Source organism: Pomacea canaliculata, linkage group LG4 (genome assembly GCF_003073045.1).
Source record: "Pomacea canaliculata isolate SZHN2017 linkage group LG4, ASM307304v1, whole genome shotgun sequence".
NCBI lineage: Eukaryota > Metazoa > Mollusca > Gastropoda > Architaenioglossa > Ampullariidae > Pomacea > Pomacea canaliculata.
This window is the reverse complement of record NC_037593.1, coordinates 9612578-9629530: the sequence shown is the minus strand read 5'-3', so window position 1 is coordinate 9629530 and position 16953 is coordinate 9612578. Positions and strand designations below refer to the sequence as shown.

General features: G+C 34.9%; 1 protein-coding gene across 1 annotated transcript; it reads right to left on the bottom strand.

The window, feature by feature from the left end:
- Positions 1-687: 687 nt before the first annotated feature.
- On the bottom strand, positions 688-16808 carry LOC112562831 (rabphilin-3A-like). Its single transcript, XM_025236366.1, has 18 exons — positions 16651-16808; positions 13535-14014; positions 12926-13069; positions 12028-12157; positions 10906-10992; positions 10351-10546; positions 10085-10180; positions 8616-8795; positions 8060-8227; positions 7669-7748; positions 7120-7194; positions 6494-6603; positions 5562-5685; positions 5132-5286; positions 4848-4929; positions 4366-4462; positions 3765-3886; positions 688-1853 (listed from the first exon to the last, which is right to left on the bottom strand). The coding sequence occupies exons 2-18, from the start codon at positions 13609-13611 to the stop codon at positions 1839-1841; spliced, it is 1938 nt and encodes a 645-aa protein (XP_025092151.1). The 5' UTR covers positions 13612-14014; positions 16651-16808; the 3' UTR covers positions 688-1838.
- Between the last annotated feature and the right edge of the window lie 145 nt (positions 16809-16953).

Below are 16953 nucleotides of genomic sequence, written 5' to 3'. Positions count from 1 at the left end.
AGCTTAAATGCCAGGCTGGTGATAATGAGGCATAAATTCTACCATCTGTAAAACTCTGTAAATGTCTCTTTTTTAATTGTCTTCTTCCACAAATTTATGTTAGATGTATAAACAGGAAAATCCTGCCCATTTGGTGGCAGACCCACTCTGTGTTCAGAGTCTGTGCTACAGTAAAAGGCATGAGTGGATTTAATGAGCATTTTCTCTTTCTGCTCCCTGTCCCTGTCCCACTAAACAGCTGAGACCATAATATGGTACCCATCCCTAAGGAAAGAGAAGAGAATTTTCCCTTATCACAAATGTTTTTATAGTTTCTGCTCTTATGGATGTTTTGTGTACTGCAAACATCACAGCATCATCTGTCGCAACAGACCTTGAACTCAAAAGGCAAAAATAGAGTGACACTGCTGCTGACTGCCAGTGTGAAAGAGACCTACGCTGTCGGTACAGATGCACAAGCTGATTTCTAAAGGTAAATTCTTAAGTAAGTAAGAGCAGCTATGAGCTAATTCTCCAAAGTGAGAAAAAAATTTAAAAATAAGTGGCTGCGGTGCTAGTCAGTTTCAACGGTACAGATTAGTTTTGAACAAATGAAATTTCATCTCATTTCTTACATATCACAGAGTTATATAAATGGTATGCTGGTCAATTTTTTTAAACATTTCAAATGGATCTAATGAGCATTTTCTCTTTCTGCTCCCTGTCTCTGTCCCACTATGATTACCCAATTTTTGAATAAAACCAAATGGTATTCATGCTTTATCAATCTGTTTCATTACATGTTTTGATCAAAACCTCTGCAATCAACAATTTTCCCACAGTCTCCAAGTATCTGGTCCAGGACACCAGCAGGGTTGCACTAGTTACAACATCTAATAAATTCTAGAGTTACAAAGTATCTTTCGTTCACACAGCAACTTTACAGTATTCTAAGCCTATAGATACCTTTTGGAATGTGGCTGAAAAACTGAATGTGATTCACACAAAAATTCTTCAGAATATGGATTTCATGATCTGGTCATTAAAGATGGCACACCTTTCTTTGTATAAACTTGGAAACATTACAAGTATAGTACACCCCACCTGCTGATAAATCATTTCTTTCAGAGTAATGTTTTGAACAAATGTTACATATACTGCTCTAGAAAATCTCACTTTTAAAACAATAAAGTGTTTTAGACCACTATAACTACATCAGACTGTTCTAAATCTTCACAGATCAATCCCCAACAAATTCCGAAGTAAATAATCTCTTACATACAGACAGTAAAATATTGACTGTATTATGATGTAAGCGATTAGAGATACAAAGAAAATTATTTTACTTCAAGTCTGAGGATGTCTGTTTTTTTCCAAAGATTTAGTTACAGTGATTGGAGTGTAGCAACATCAAGCTTACAGCTGAGGGAGGGTAGATGGCAAGACAACAAACAAGTCAATGCTTTGTGTGTGTTGGGATGGGGGGGGGGGTGAGTTTCCAAGAGGATTCTAAACTGGCTTTTGAGCTTTTGCAACAATTTTCTGTCCATCACTGATTAAAAAAATTATTTCACCATTATTTCACCATCCTCCAGTAATGTATATTTTAATGATGCAGAATTAGAACAAACCTCATTTATTCCAAGCCTTTTCTAGACTATCTTGTTAAACAAATAGCTCGAGAGTTAAGCCACTATAACACTGGATGAAACTGTTGTAATGATTGATAATGTAAAGGAATGTACAATGCAGAACAGCATTCACCATTTTTGTTTCAAGCAAAAACCTTTTTTTAACTGATGTTAATCCATGTAACATGAATCTCAATCTGTTGCACTGTATCAGGCATGTTCTTTGGTTTAATATTCATCAGGCTGCAAAAGAACAACATAAAAACCAATGACAACAGTTTACACAGCAGTAAATGTATAACAAAGATTTATTGCTGTTGGTTGTATTTAACTGATAATGAGAAAGCAAGCATTACCTAAATGTATTACGTTTTTTTTTTTTTTAAAAACCCTCAAGTTAAAAGAGTTACCTGCATATTAAAAAAACCTCACAGTACAAGGTTAACTGATTTTTTACCCCTGTCTATTCATTATAAATGGTGATATAAGAGGGAAGGAGTGTTCGTTTACGTAAATGGCAGTACAGTTCCAGATCGGCTGTAAAGTGAGATTTTTGGTCTTGTGTTGAGTTGGAGTCAAGGGTTCAGTTTATGTTTTCAGTAGTTTTGACAAGGTTGAATAAGGGTGTGGTTGGTGTGATAAAGGCATTGGATGCTTTAGGACTTACTCTCATTTTTACAACCTTTATAGAAATGCAAAATTCATAACATTCCACTTTCACAGCTGCATGAGAGTGTGTGTGCATGCAAGCACACATTCATGTGAACATATGCTGTGTTCTGGGGTGCATGTGTTCATATCTTCAAGTTCACTAAGCCCACCTACAGCAGGTTAAGGGCACTTCGGTCACTATCTCCAATTTGTTATTTTTAAATAAATAACTCCTGAAATATATGTCAACAATATTTATAATTTTAAAATATTCAACTAACAAATATATAATTATTCTGCTACCACATGCATAAAAATATGCATACACACACAAATTTAAATGCATTTTCAAGTTGTAGGGATTTCACAGATCAGCTACAATTTAAAAAAATTCAAAAGCCTTTATATTTAAGAAAAAAATCTATTCACCCATATAGAATAATCAAGCAAAAAAAGATGTTTATGCTGACAACAACAGTTTTCTAACAATGTCGGCACAAAAGTGACTGGCAGATAGACCGACCTAACAAAGCCTGCATGCAAATACTGATAGGCACAAGAGGTCAAAGGAAAACCAAACTGTTGCTGACAGACGGCCTATACAAACTTTCTTTGGCAATAGACTGACACACAAATGTACAGACAAGCAAACAAAACTCTCCAGGAACACAGCAGACTTGTGTAGAATCACATATTCTTCGTCCATTTTAAATGTGCTCCCCCCAAAAAAAAAAAATTGTAAAAATTAAAAACATTCTGAGTGCAATGTCTAAATCAGGAGTTGGAATGTTTTAAAACATAAAAAAGCAAAAGCTTAACTAATGCTACAACATCAAAAGCAAGGCTAACAAATTAGCCTCCTCAAAAATGATCTGTGTAATTATATATGTATTTACTATTTCTACTCTTTTCCCAATTGTAACAAGCAAAATAAAGATGGTCTGGATTTGTCAGGAGATTCAGAACAGCAGCTAAAATCAGGAGCAATGCTGGATGGCTATATTCCATCATTGTATTAAAGCAGCTGCATTATTTTAAAAAATCATAATGGGGATCAAACATATAAAAACACTTTAAGTTTTCTTTGTCTACACAGTGGAAATTCCAGGTGCAAAAAAAAAAATTTTGTTAATGTTTACACAGTCGAGAGAAAACTGAAAAATATCTTCACATATAAAATTTATTCATAGCATATTAAAAAAATAATCCTTGCACCTGAATAGCCTGCCTTTTATACAGTTACTATATGCAAAGACAGGCAATAATCATACTCTGCACAGAGAAAGGGGTAATAACATATCTTGCATAAAGACTGGGGCAAGAATATACTTTGTACACAAACAGGAGCAATATAACATACTTCGCATTGTGATAGGGGCAATAACTTTCTTTAAATGAGGGCTAAGACAACTATTATCTCACAACACCTGTTAAAGATAACATTCACAACAATCATGCAGGAAGAGCTGTGAATGAAGCCAGTAATGATGACTATAAATAAACCTCAGGTGTGAGTTCAGCTGAAAGAATATGCCAGCGACGAAACTCTCGATCAGGATTCTTGAGGGTTTCAAACCAGTGTTTCAGACGTTCTCCCTTGGAGTTGATCCCAAGCTGAACCCCACCTAATAGACCACATAAAGAGAAATGTAGTTGTCTACTGCTAATGTGATCTGGTAACTCCTGCACAGTTGAAAATTTCCAGACAGTTATAGTCAAATGTGTAATTCCAAAGAGTACATGGGTACAGTCTTCTAGTGGGTCTGGAGAGAGATCTCAGATTTATGCATTGGTTTCAGATTTCTGCAAGCTTTCAAATGTACTACCAACAACAATTAACTGAAACCCAGACTCTGAGCTAGTTCAACACCTTTTTTTTTGGAATTATTCTTCTATAGGTAAAGATGTAGCATACTGGTTTACGTTAAACTGAGTCATTTCTATTTTTGTCTTTATCAATGTAACAAGATACAAAGCGCTCTCTTAATATTATTACAAGATGAAGATACAATGTGCTTTATTTTTTTTCACCCTCTTAAAAGTCCATTATCAAGGTAACATACATTAATATTCCTTTTTTTAAATGTGACTGAAAATTACTTACCAATGAAATCATTTGCTTTGCCAATGTCCTTGTCCCATACTGTGATCTCCAATGTCTTTTTCGCCAGCTCATTGTGTTTGATGTCATATGTAAACTCCTGCATTCAAATTAGATATAACAGATACCTACACTGTCAAAAAATAGTGTAAGGGCTTCACGTGTAACACAGAAACACCACCAGTACTTGAGCTTCAAACGTTTTGAATCTCATTGCACTATCAAGCTACTATTTAATGTAACAAGTTAACATCCAGTTACTGTTTAATATCAAGTCCTTATTTAACTTAGTTCGGAAGCTTATTGTACCTCATGAGGCACTGAAGGAAATAGGCTTTGTGAGCTTATGTAACTGGTGAACACAAGAGCATTACACTTGTGTTGAGCAGAATGCACTATAGAATGCACTATAATGTTAGTTTAGTAAAGATTTGTAAAAAAAAAAAAAAGAAAAGAAAAATTGTTGCCATATGCATTGAAAATACCTCATTGTATTCTGGATTCAATGTCCTCTTCTTCACAGTAGTCTTGAACTTAGACTTCTTGTCCTTGTCAGGCTTCAAGTAACTGAAATTAATTATCAGTCTGTCTCAGTCTTGTTTGTTCGGATCTTTGTGTGGCCATGCTAAAGCATTTTTCAAAGATCGATGTTGATTTTATATGTGTATATACATATATAATCTGATGTTTCTTCAGAAATTTTTACCTTACCAAAAGGGTAAAAAACTATCATACTATACATCAAGAGAAAAAAATTCTAGACACTCACACTTTGACATAAGGGTCTGAATAGCCATTGCTGTCCATGGCGGCAAGTTCAGCACATCGAATTATGCGCACCAGCAAGCTCTGCTTGGCAGTTGCATACTTTAGTGACAACAGAATCTTGCCTCTTATTGCAATTAGATCATCATCTTTCTCAAGCTGGAAACAACAAATTTGTGAAAAAATTGTTTACTTCAACTTTCAACAGACCACTGTACCTAATCACCCAAGACCTCTGAAGACATTATACTGCATCTACAACTTCAGGCAGTACACGTCCCTTGTTTTGTTTCTTTCTGGTGTTTAGTGGGACGATATATTTCTATTCCAAAAAAATCTAAGTATTTATCATACCTACCTTACAAAACTATTACTCTCCACCCACTTCTCTTTATCTAGTTTGCATCAATAAGGTCGATATTGAAAATTCTTACAGGAAGTTGTTTTTCGAGATGTACATTGAAGTGCTTGGTCTGATGGGGCTTAAGCCTCTTCAGGGGTACTCTAGTTTCTCCAATGAAGTCAAAACCAAATGCATCTTCATCTAACACAGACAATCTGCAAATGACACCATTCACTAAATTCAATAAACTTGATCTTAATGAACACGAACAAGATAAATAACAGTCTAATTTAAAATTAACTACCAAAACTATGAAGAATATTTAAAATATGATGTTTACTTTTAAATGTGTCCATGTAAAGATGAAATTTTTTATGAAGAAAACACTAAGTATAAAGTTTATAATGTTTAACTGCATATACGTTTCGAAAAAGACTGAAGACCCATCTGTTTATTTAAGACAGACTTAAAGAACCAAGAAACACTTCTGTCTTTATTTTTACTTTCCTGGTGTTTTATATATTTGTTCACTTTTTTTTATTTATTTTGTTTTTGCTGCGCAATGAGCATTCTTCTGAATGGATACCTGCACATTACAAATAGACATCATCATCATATATCTCATTAGTTTATCTTTGTTTTGTCGCAAAATGTTTGGTTCTGGAAAGCCACAGCTCATTATTATGCTGACCATTTTTAGGTACAAGTTCTCTTCACAAAGTAAAACACTTCCTCAACCTTACTAAAAATTTTGATCAAAGAAAAATAACATGCCAGATTCACAAAAACAAATACTTTATACAAAAACAATATAGCTTCTAATTACAAAAGTATCGGGAAAAATGTCAAGAACAAGATATAGTTCTTTACTTTTATAACTTTATACTAAGGGATTTTCTGCAGAAACACTATTCAGACTAATCCTAAATCCTAAATGCGATCATTTAATGATGTCTTTTGTCTAGTTCTCAACTGATATGAATGGTCATTTTGTCATAAGACTTTTGTTATTGTCTTTACTACCTCAGTGTTTTCTTGAGCACGTCATCTTCTGTGATGCCATAATAGGTGAGGGACTCATTCCACTCTGGATTCAAGGTTTTGTGGATTGTTTTGGTCCTTAACTTTGTTGACTAAGACAAACAGAAGTACAACTGGTGCTCAATTATCATTAAATTAGAACAACACTGTCTTCTTGTTTTAATCTGGAGGCAAAGCCTCCAAAGCTTGTATTCAATAAATTAACCTTCAAATAAACTTCTTTACTTGTTCTACACCTCGCCCAGCAAGAATGGTATGATCTTTTCAATGAAAAACAAAGCAGACAAAATCCCAATGACCTAATCCAAAGGATCTGTTAAGCAAAAAGTCAACTCTTACCTGTTTACAGACATCTATAATCATTGTCTAATTAACTGAATATCTCAGGATAATAAACATTAAACTTATAATCAAGTTTTGTTTACTAAAGTTTCTGCTGCTAATGTTTTAATATTTTAAAAGGAAAAAGAATATAGTTTTGCTTTATCTTAAAGTAAATGTTAATTCTGTAAAAGCAAACATAAAAGTACTTTAGTCTTGAATTTAAATAACTGAATACATGCATGCAGAAATATATTTTCCAAGCATACAACATGTATTTTAACAACCTTGTTAGCTCCAGGTAGCAGATGCAGCTTTACATATGGATCTGAAAGTCCATTAGAGTCCATAGCTTTCAGGTTCTTGAAAAAAGAAATTTACACAGAAAATCTTATTTTTTGAAGATTAAACAGATGATAATCATTTGACAGAATTACACTGGTGTTTTCAGAGATTCTACTATGATCACATAATTTAGGTGTGCTAGCCAAAGAACACCTCTTTTTCGATCTCGGTTCAAAAATGTCTTTATTGTAAAGGCAACATTGTTTATTGTTTTTTTAAAGATGTTCATAACCTCTATAAGCGATAAAATACTTTGTGTCATCTTGCTAAAACAGCAACAAATATGATATTCACCAATCACACCCATTAATCACACAGTTCATGCATTAGTTTTTACCATCAACAATGACCACTGTCTGCTACATTTCTCTTGAATAGCTTGCTCAGCTACAGAAGAGTTTCAAAATACATGATAGTGCCATAATCGAAAATGTAAAATACTTTCTTTTTAATTACTTCATCAACCCCTCTCCACAATGACAATGACTTACTTTTGCTCGTGCTATGGTACAGTGAAGGGCATTGTTGGCTGAATCATACAGCAACGAGAACTCCAAAGAACCCAATGATGCTGTTGATAATGGTAAATTAATATCACATGAATACTTAAAAAGAATTAAGAGCAAAACAAATATGGAAGCATTGTTTCCCTATGCTTTAGATAGGTGTATAAATTATGTAAGAAATCAAAATCCCAAATTTTCTGAAAATGTAAATGATTTGGAATCAGATGTCAGAAAGCAAAAAGTTTTTGCTTGCACGTTGAATGATTTTGACACAACCTATTTTCACAAAACTACAGTCTTTAGAGGTGATAAACAAGCACACATGCATACATATTTCCTTGTCTGCATATATCACAATGAGTTAATAAGAACTTACTGCCATCACTCTCAGGAGAAGATACCTGGGCTTCATCACATTCATCATTAGCTGGTTTTGTAGATTTGACATAACGGTTGACAGCTCTGTCAATATCTTCTGCATGCTCCTCACCGACAGCAGGAGTGAAATGCTCTTGTGACATGTGAGACCCATCTCGGCTAAATTCTGAAGAATATAAATGAAGCTTAAAATAATAGCACAGTAAAATTGCGTCATATTAACAACCAAGGCATACAACACATAACTTTCAATAATCACTTAAACTCCCTTAGTCTCACCATTATGATTAACTGATTATGCAAGTGAAATGTTTTATCACTCTTAGTCACATAGTTACAATCAACTTCTGATAAGTGGTTCATCTCTGATCTCTGCAGGATAAATTATTCCTATTAGAATATAATTAAAATTTATCAAATCACTGCTTTCAGGATGTTTTAAGTGCTTGATTTCTCCTTGTTTCTAATTGTTTAGTTTCTGCCAATTCACAAATGCTCAATGCTTGATATTTCTCGGTCATAATCTGCTAGCAGTAAAATTTATGTGAACTTACGATAAGTACTTGATCTCTCTGAGTCTGTCTCATCATGCAAATCATCTCCCCGGCTGCTTTCTGTTGCACTGACGTGACCACCTCCATAGCTGGTGCTTGTCACGCTTGCCTTGCGTTCAGTCCGTGTATAATGGTCATAGTGTGAGCTACGTGCACTGCCAATGCTAATGTTGTCACTCTCTGTTCCACAGAATAAGAAAGGGCTCTACACATACTTTTATTTTTTTATAAGAAAGAGTTCTTAATTGTAAGTACTGGCTAGAATACTTACTGACTACTAATCTAACAGCCTGCATTGTTAAGCTCATTATAAAGCACCTCTTTTCCATAATACGAGCATCAGCTCAATTCAATTCACAAGATTTATGGTTTTCAGATTTGACATTCTTACATGCTGCTTGCAAACTATACTGCTGCTCTTAAGAGATATCATAAAGAAAAGAAGAGTGGTGTTGGATGAAATCTAGTGATCAAGTTCATGTCATAAAGTTGGAGAAAAAGCTATCTTTCTTATTATTATTCCTTTTCACCCCCCATGCTTTACACTTAAATCTTTCTGTGAGCAATGTAATATTCTGAAAACCAACTGTTAATAGATGATTTTTTAAATCTTTCTGCAGGTGATCTTTTCTTTTGTTTGGCCTCGGTATAAGCATAGTAGGATGTGTGAACAAGAGGATCCTTGCCATCCCTCTCTCTCTCCCACACACACATAAATATATCAGAAATTGCAGAATTAATAAAACACAGTCAGATAAATTAATGCCTATAAATAATGTCATGAAAATTAGAGCATCAGTATACTCAAAGGCAGTGTTTGCATCAAGCATCAAGATCTCATTTAAAATTTATTTTGACTTGACTGTCAGATTGAGCAAAGCTTACTCAAGCTACTAATGATCAGCCGGCTTTAGCAGGATGAAAATAATAAAAAAAGACAGATATTTCAAATACAGAATATAAAGAAGATCAATATCAACATTCTCTGAACACGTACTGACAGCCTATTGCCTTTAGCTAGTTAGTGTTAACGAAAAATAGAAATTAGCATAAACAAAATAACACTTCAATGATGATAATATACATGCTGGAAAATATCCTAATGATGATGCGCACAATGTTGGGCTGCAATTTACAAGATGACAAACACAATTTCTTCTTCACTTGTATGTTACTATCTCCCCTGAATCAAGGTATCAACTAGGCTGCTAGGGTCACTCTGTTCAACGCAGTCATCGCTGTTTACATAGGAGACTTCGCCTTATGACTCATCTAGTAATAGTATCTTTGATCACTGTAAGCTAATGCAAATACACATACTAAAATGTCGTTTCAGGAAGATAAGCCATTTAAACATATCACAATTTGCAAAGACGACTGCTGATGGAAAATAAACAAAAATCTGATATATTTAATGATTTTATTTTTAAAAAGAAATTATTTAAACTCCTGGCTTGAGCAAACAATACCTGACTCATGGTTCTTGCGAGACTTGTGCCTGGAGATGCTTATTTCATCCTCAGAGCTGTCAGATGATTCTTGTTCGCTGCTTTCTCCATAACTGGCTATAAAGGTAAATATTCTTTTTTAAATCATTATATACAGATTTTACAACAAAACTATCCAGCAGTTACATTTGCTTATCTATCCTCATTTAAAAAAATTATTTACACTGGCTTTCAGGGATATTGCTCTCCATTACACACTTACATAATGCTCCACTACATTAACTAACCTGTACCAGTGCTGGAACTGCCTCGGGCTCTGTGCCAAGTGTAGTTTGAGTCACGAATGCTTCCTGGTCGACCTCTTACAGAACCCCGCAACTGAGGCTTCATTCTGGTCGAATGTTTCCCACCTTCCAGCTTTTTTTCTGGCAGGGTGTACTTTGGCAGACCTTTAAAGAACCATGCACCTGATCTTTTCCAGACCTTAAGATGGTGGAAATTGAAATGTCCAGAGTTAATTGATTATGAAATGAGCATGGCAAAATAAGTGTGAATGAACAAAATTATAAAGACTGCAGAGCCTGACACTTGCAGAAATATACAGTTCAGTTTTTTGCTCATTGGCCAAAATGATATGGTTTGTCACCTACATCAGCTGAGTAAAATGCAGGGAGTCAAAAGCTATACTAAAAACAGAAAATTAACACAGTTGTTGTCAGGTTAACAAAATAGTTTGTCAGAAATATGCCCTGGTGTACTTTAATGAAGTTTTATGTAAATAATATTTCATAAATTTCTGCATCCTATGAAGGTATGTACCAAACAAAATTATTATTGCTCACCTCACGAGTCTCAGCACAAATTTTACAAAGCCAGAGTGGCTGCCTGGCACTACTAAAAGTGTCCACACCACATTTGGAGCAGACTGCCTACAGCACAAAAAGAGTATGTGAATGTCATACACATTCTCCAACTGACAGAATTATATTATGATGTGACAGATTGCAAAAACGCAAAGTGACAAAGTAATCTCATAATTCTCAAGATTTGATGCTGACATCAACAATGTCAGCGACCCCCATGGTACAGTTTTTTGTACATATTTTGCCCACCACATGACAAGACAGGTTATGTCACTGACAATCTGATGCCAAAAAATAGCACAAAGGATAATCCATGAAAATAAGTTTCTAACAAAGATCTATGTCATTAAAAAAATGACACTTGCATGATACTAGCCAGAGTATTAAAGATTAGCATGCCAGATTTTTGTCATGTTACAGCTTTTTCATGCATTTATAATTCAATCTTACTGATCTGGCCACACAAAAACAATAATACAGCTATATATTAATTTGTATCTGTAAAGAGTTTCACCAATATATGCTGGTTATGAAAATAGCGGCTTTTATTCCTTACAAGATGTCTTACATATATATGGGCTTACATAAATATAGCTATGATATTTTATCATGCAAAATAAGTAATTAAATATGTAAAAAAACCAAACTAATGCATTCAGAGTAATCTCAATGTCAATGTTTTTAAAGCATAACCAATTTAGATAAATGGTTAAGTAAGTATAAATTCTCCTCAGTTCTGTAAACATGGGGGCACCACTGATGACCTGGTAACCTCTCAATTAGTTGTGCACTGTGAAGCTTCAGGCACATAATAAATCCACAATATATATCCCAAACAGGTCCATTTTTCCTGTTTGTCATGTGACCAACCCTGCAAACTATTCCCAAACAGTTCAGCTCATGTTTGCCATTTTACAATCTGGTCTAAACTTTAGTGCTGGTTTGTGGTTTTTCATCAAGGCTCCCAAAAGGACAGCTGTTTGCAAACCTGAATGAGCATCCATCCATTCAACTTACAGAACTGCTTAGTGGTTGTTTTGGATTTCTCATGCATCTGAAGCTAAACCTACATCGCAGCACATGCCTTTCAACTTCAATTACCTTCTTGCAGTCATCACAGTAAGTGGGAGAAGCGCCCAAGAGGCCAAACTCATCTCCACAAAGGATGCACTGAGTTGAACCATTTCCAATTGCATTCTTCTTCATGTTATCAAGTTTCTCCACTAAACGCCTGTTGTATCAAAAGGAAAACATCCTAAATTTACAACTATTGTCACAATAAAGAATTTGTTTTTTAATTGCCAATTCCAGTTGATTCCTGTGATGGGTTAGCTCTACAGGTAATAAAGCCATAGGGATTAACTCTTACTATACTGGAGGTTTTGGCACTCTGCTACTTTGTTTTGGGTTGTGTTGCAAAAACTTGCTGATGAAATGCAAATAAATTGCAAAAGTACACTTGTTGTATGGTATTATGGCATTAAAAAGAAAAGGCAAAAAGAATCACAGAAATTGAGATATCTTTAATTTAATTATAAATACAAATTGTGAGCATGGTCTGGTAAATACCAATGATCAACATCACAAAGAAGGAACAATTTTTTTCTGACATGGGAAAATACATTTTAGATATAAAAATCTTAATGTACATTCAATTCTCATTAGAATACCACAGCTTTATTAAATTCTAATTAGAATTGCTAAAGATACTGCTGTTTAAATCTATATACTTGCTAGCCTCTACTGCTTTTTGGGGGGTTATCACATAAAAAGTATTCTTTCCAAGTGCAAAACGATCATAAAAATAGCCTAAATCTTATAAATGCAGCCCAAGTGAAATTTGTAAAAATTAATGCAAGATGCATTATTTGAGACATTATTAGTAATTGCTGGCAATTATAAAACAAAAATTAAACTTGCTTGTCTAAAAAAATGGAGAATAAATTATAGCAAAGAGTTATGACTTCCTTTAGTGAAGAAGAAAACAACCATTTCTTACCCTATTCTCTCTTGTTCAACGTGATCAATGTACTCGGCTCTATTAATAACACGCATTATCTGCTCCTGTTCCTCCAAACTCAGATTTTCACCTCTCTGAAAAGATGCCAGGCGGTTTGTGTGCACTGACCATCCTGTCCCTAACCTGTTAAAAGAATTGGAGACTTAATTTAATAAACACGATTATCTCTTCATTACACAATCCAGAAAAATGTTACAGTACCACCAGCCAGCTTGCTTTAGGGTGTTCAAAGTTTATAATAATTTGTAAAATAGACATAAAAAAAACAAAAACAATTCCAAATATTCTTTAAAATTTTTAAAACCTTAAATAATTAAAGAAGGAAATATTTTTGTTAAAGCAGGTAAAAAGATTCTTTCTCTCAATATATATATATACACACACACACCCCTCTACCTCTTTTTCAAGAGTTTAACATAATATGAAATTCAAAAAGAACTAGTCCCATTAATCCAATGAAGTGATAAGATCTTTTAAGAAAGTTATGCATGTAAAGCCAATCAGAAATTGCCACTACTCTCAAACACTACACAACAAATATTTCCAAAAAGCAAATACCTAAAGGATATAAATAACATTTAAACTCACTTGGCTCTGAGAGCAAGTTGTCGGTCGTTGGGACACACCCAACGATCCAAACTCCCGCTGCTGCCAAATTCACCCATAATTATACCTTTCCTAGCAAATAGTTATTAAGTGCTTGTGGTCTCTGAGTCCACTGGTCCACCTATCTAATTATGTGCAGTTTCTTTTTGAAACATCTCTTACAGAATACGGTCAGTTGTCTGTTAGTCTATTTCTAATGCTTTACTGGAAAAGACAACAGAACAGCAAAATGTGCGGTGAGACACAAAAACAAAGGAGTGTACTGTACAGTTACAACTCTTTGCTGTTACAAGTTGAATGTGAATTCAAGTCATCAAGGAGTAAACAGGCAATGGCAGCAGGGTCCAATGACACAAATTCAGGGCAAAGATATAGTCATTCAGCTGGACCCTGATGGCTGATCGTTCAGCTCTACAACCTAGTCTTGTCATGGCCTTCTTCTTTGATGTTCAGCACAGAAATCTAAACAAAACAAATATGAGGTTTGTAAGTTTCAATAGAAAAAAATTTCTTTTTAAAAAAAATACATTTCAGTTTATCTCTCAATTGTTCAGTTTCAGTTCAAGGCATAGCAGGAATCAATGAGTTAAACGTCCAATATGCCAGCTGTAGCAGCAGTACACTTTTGATTCACCAGGTCTAGCAAAACAGATGGAAGGCAAATGTCTACTTTCACTGATAAAGAAGTTTTCTATTTCTGCTGGGGAGAGTGAGCTCAGAAGTCACAATCCTAGGCAAGCTTCTAACTAAGCAATGACCTGAGTGAACTAGGTTTATTAACATGAAATAGAAATATTATTCCTGGGGGAAAAAGTCCAAAAAAAGTTTATTTTTTTATAGAATAGACCTCACCATCAACCAAAAAAATCACTATCTTACTGAAGCCTTTCCCTGATAACCTTGTGGTTAATAACCTCAAAATTGCACACCAGATGCAAACTGGAATGGGTACCTGGCTCTGCAAAGGGATGGGAAAGGTAAAAGAGCAAGGGAGAGGAGATGGGCAGCAAATTCACAGTAGCAACCACAACACCTCATCCTCTTACAACCATCACCTCTTCTTCCTTGTCCAAATACCACTATGTTTACCTTTATGCAATGCTATTACTAGTTTGGAAATACCTACTTCTGTCTGCATGATTTCCTCTATTCTTGAGATTTAACAGTGTATGAATAAATTCATTCATTCCTTGACTGGTACTGGGGAAGCAGATAGCCAAGTAGTTAGAGTGCTCGCATCCAAACTGAGACTGACTGTGCAGCAAACTTCCTCCAGTTGACCCAGCTGGTGGGAATGGGTACCTGACTCCTTACTGGGTTGGGGAAGGTAAGGCAGCGAGGGAGAGAAGATGGGCACTTCCCTCATGTACAGCTGGCTCAAAGAAAAGTAAGGTCTCTAATACCTCACCCTCCAATGACCTGAAAAGGCTAGGGGATGACCCTACTGACTGGTACTGGTCATTGGGAGGAGTACATGGATATACATGGCAGCTGACAAGGCCCACCACTCATGACTGTCCTGGGCGACATTGCTCTCTTCGATGACGATGAGAAATTTTAGTATTTGGTATGCCATTTTGCTGTCACCTTATATCATTCTCTATGTTCTTCAATGTTTCCAGTCCATCAAGTTCAGTACCATGAATTTACCTCTGGCCTTGAAAATTTTGGTCTAGCATCTTCTTCTGCATTCAAATGTCTGTACAGTCTCACACTGGAATTTTTGTCCTTGATGAACTGGGTGGTTCTTTCTAGCTCACTTCTGATCCATTACAGTTTGTTCCTGAGATCTATTGTTGAAGGAATCTCTCATGTGCATGAAATGGGGACATTCTGTCATGGATATGTTTTGGGTTTGGGATGCCTGTGCTACATGAACACTCATCCGTGTGTGACAGGTTCAGGTTAGGCAATACATGTGTAATGGCAGTCTGTATTACCTTTATTTTCAAATAGAAGATGGTGATCTACCACTGTGCTAAGTCCTAGAGGGTACTTCTCTTAATTGTGCCTCTGCCATGTTGTTTTATGCAGTGTTTAACAAAATGTAGATATGGTTTCAAATAATAATGTTGCTAAAGGATAATGATGTAATTTGTTTTGTCAGGTTCTCTTTCCCTGGCAGTTTATCTCAATAACTTATGATGAATTTTTTATTTAATTATTCAAAAAAATTAATAGTGGTGACAATCAGGTGTATTAATGCTAACTCTAGGCTTTATTGAAACATTATCAAATTGAAAACAATCCTTCTAGAGCATGGCAGACAGCTTTACATTTCAACAAGAGGTAATTTGTGAGAAAAACCAGCTTTTAATACAGCAAACATTTAGGGAACCAGAAGCTCTTTAGATTAGTTTATTCCTTATTACTACTCGAGGAGCACAGAACCGCAACAAAATCTCTTTACTATATCTTAAAGCCATGCAGCTCTCTAGTTTTCTTTATCATAACACACAGAAAGATGAGGCAGGTAACACAGTAGACAATTTTATCACTAATGTTAACCCTTAAACTACTTGAGTTTTACCATCGAAAGATTATTTTTACTGCTTTATAATCTGCGAAAAAATAAATACTACGTTACAAAACATTCGAGTACTCACTTTGCCACTGTAGCAAACAGATCTTACCTCGTTTCGCGAAAAAATGTGTTCATTCATCTCGTTAGTGGTTGGACTGAACTGGGCTGGAATTTTTTTTTTTATTGATTACATTCTGACCACTTAATGCATGCGAACAATCGGTCTGCATCTAATTTTGCCATATTGTGCATTGATCGATTCTTCACAGTTGGACCCGCGGTAGAAAAGTAAACCTTACGAAAATACTGTCACATTTGGCGCACTTCAAACACCTTGTTTGCAATTACAGGTTTTATTATAATGAACCTGAAGAGTTCGTTCGTTTTTTTTAAAGAGTATGTATAATGTAGATTTTCTGCGTTATGGAAAAACAAGTGATGTTGCTAATCTATGTCTGCAAGACTCAAGTGGTCAATAATTATGTCAACAGATACAGATTATACTAGAGGTGAGTGTCAAATGTTTGATTTTCTTTTATATCTATACACTAGGAAACTAAAAAAAGCTACTAACCTTATTTATCCAATCCATTCTTCTGAAACACTAACACTGTAAGAGATAAACTGTCAAACTAACAAGAAAACGGCTGCATAATGTTGACATCCGTCAGCTAATGCAGTCTTCGAACTGCTTGCTTCTTCCCAGTATACCCTTTCAAAGGGAGGCTAGTAAGGAAGAGCAGTATTGTGGCTTTCCTTTAATATACTCTCCCCTTTCATCAGTCTAAAGAAAATATTCATTCGTAACAAAATTATATTTTTTAATTAATTCCTTTTAATTTTCAATAGATTTTTAAAATTTACATATAATGTTTAC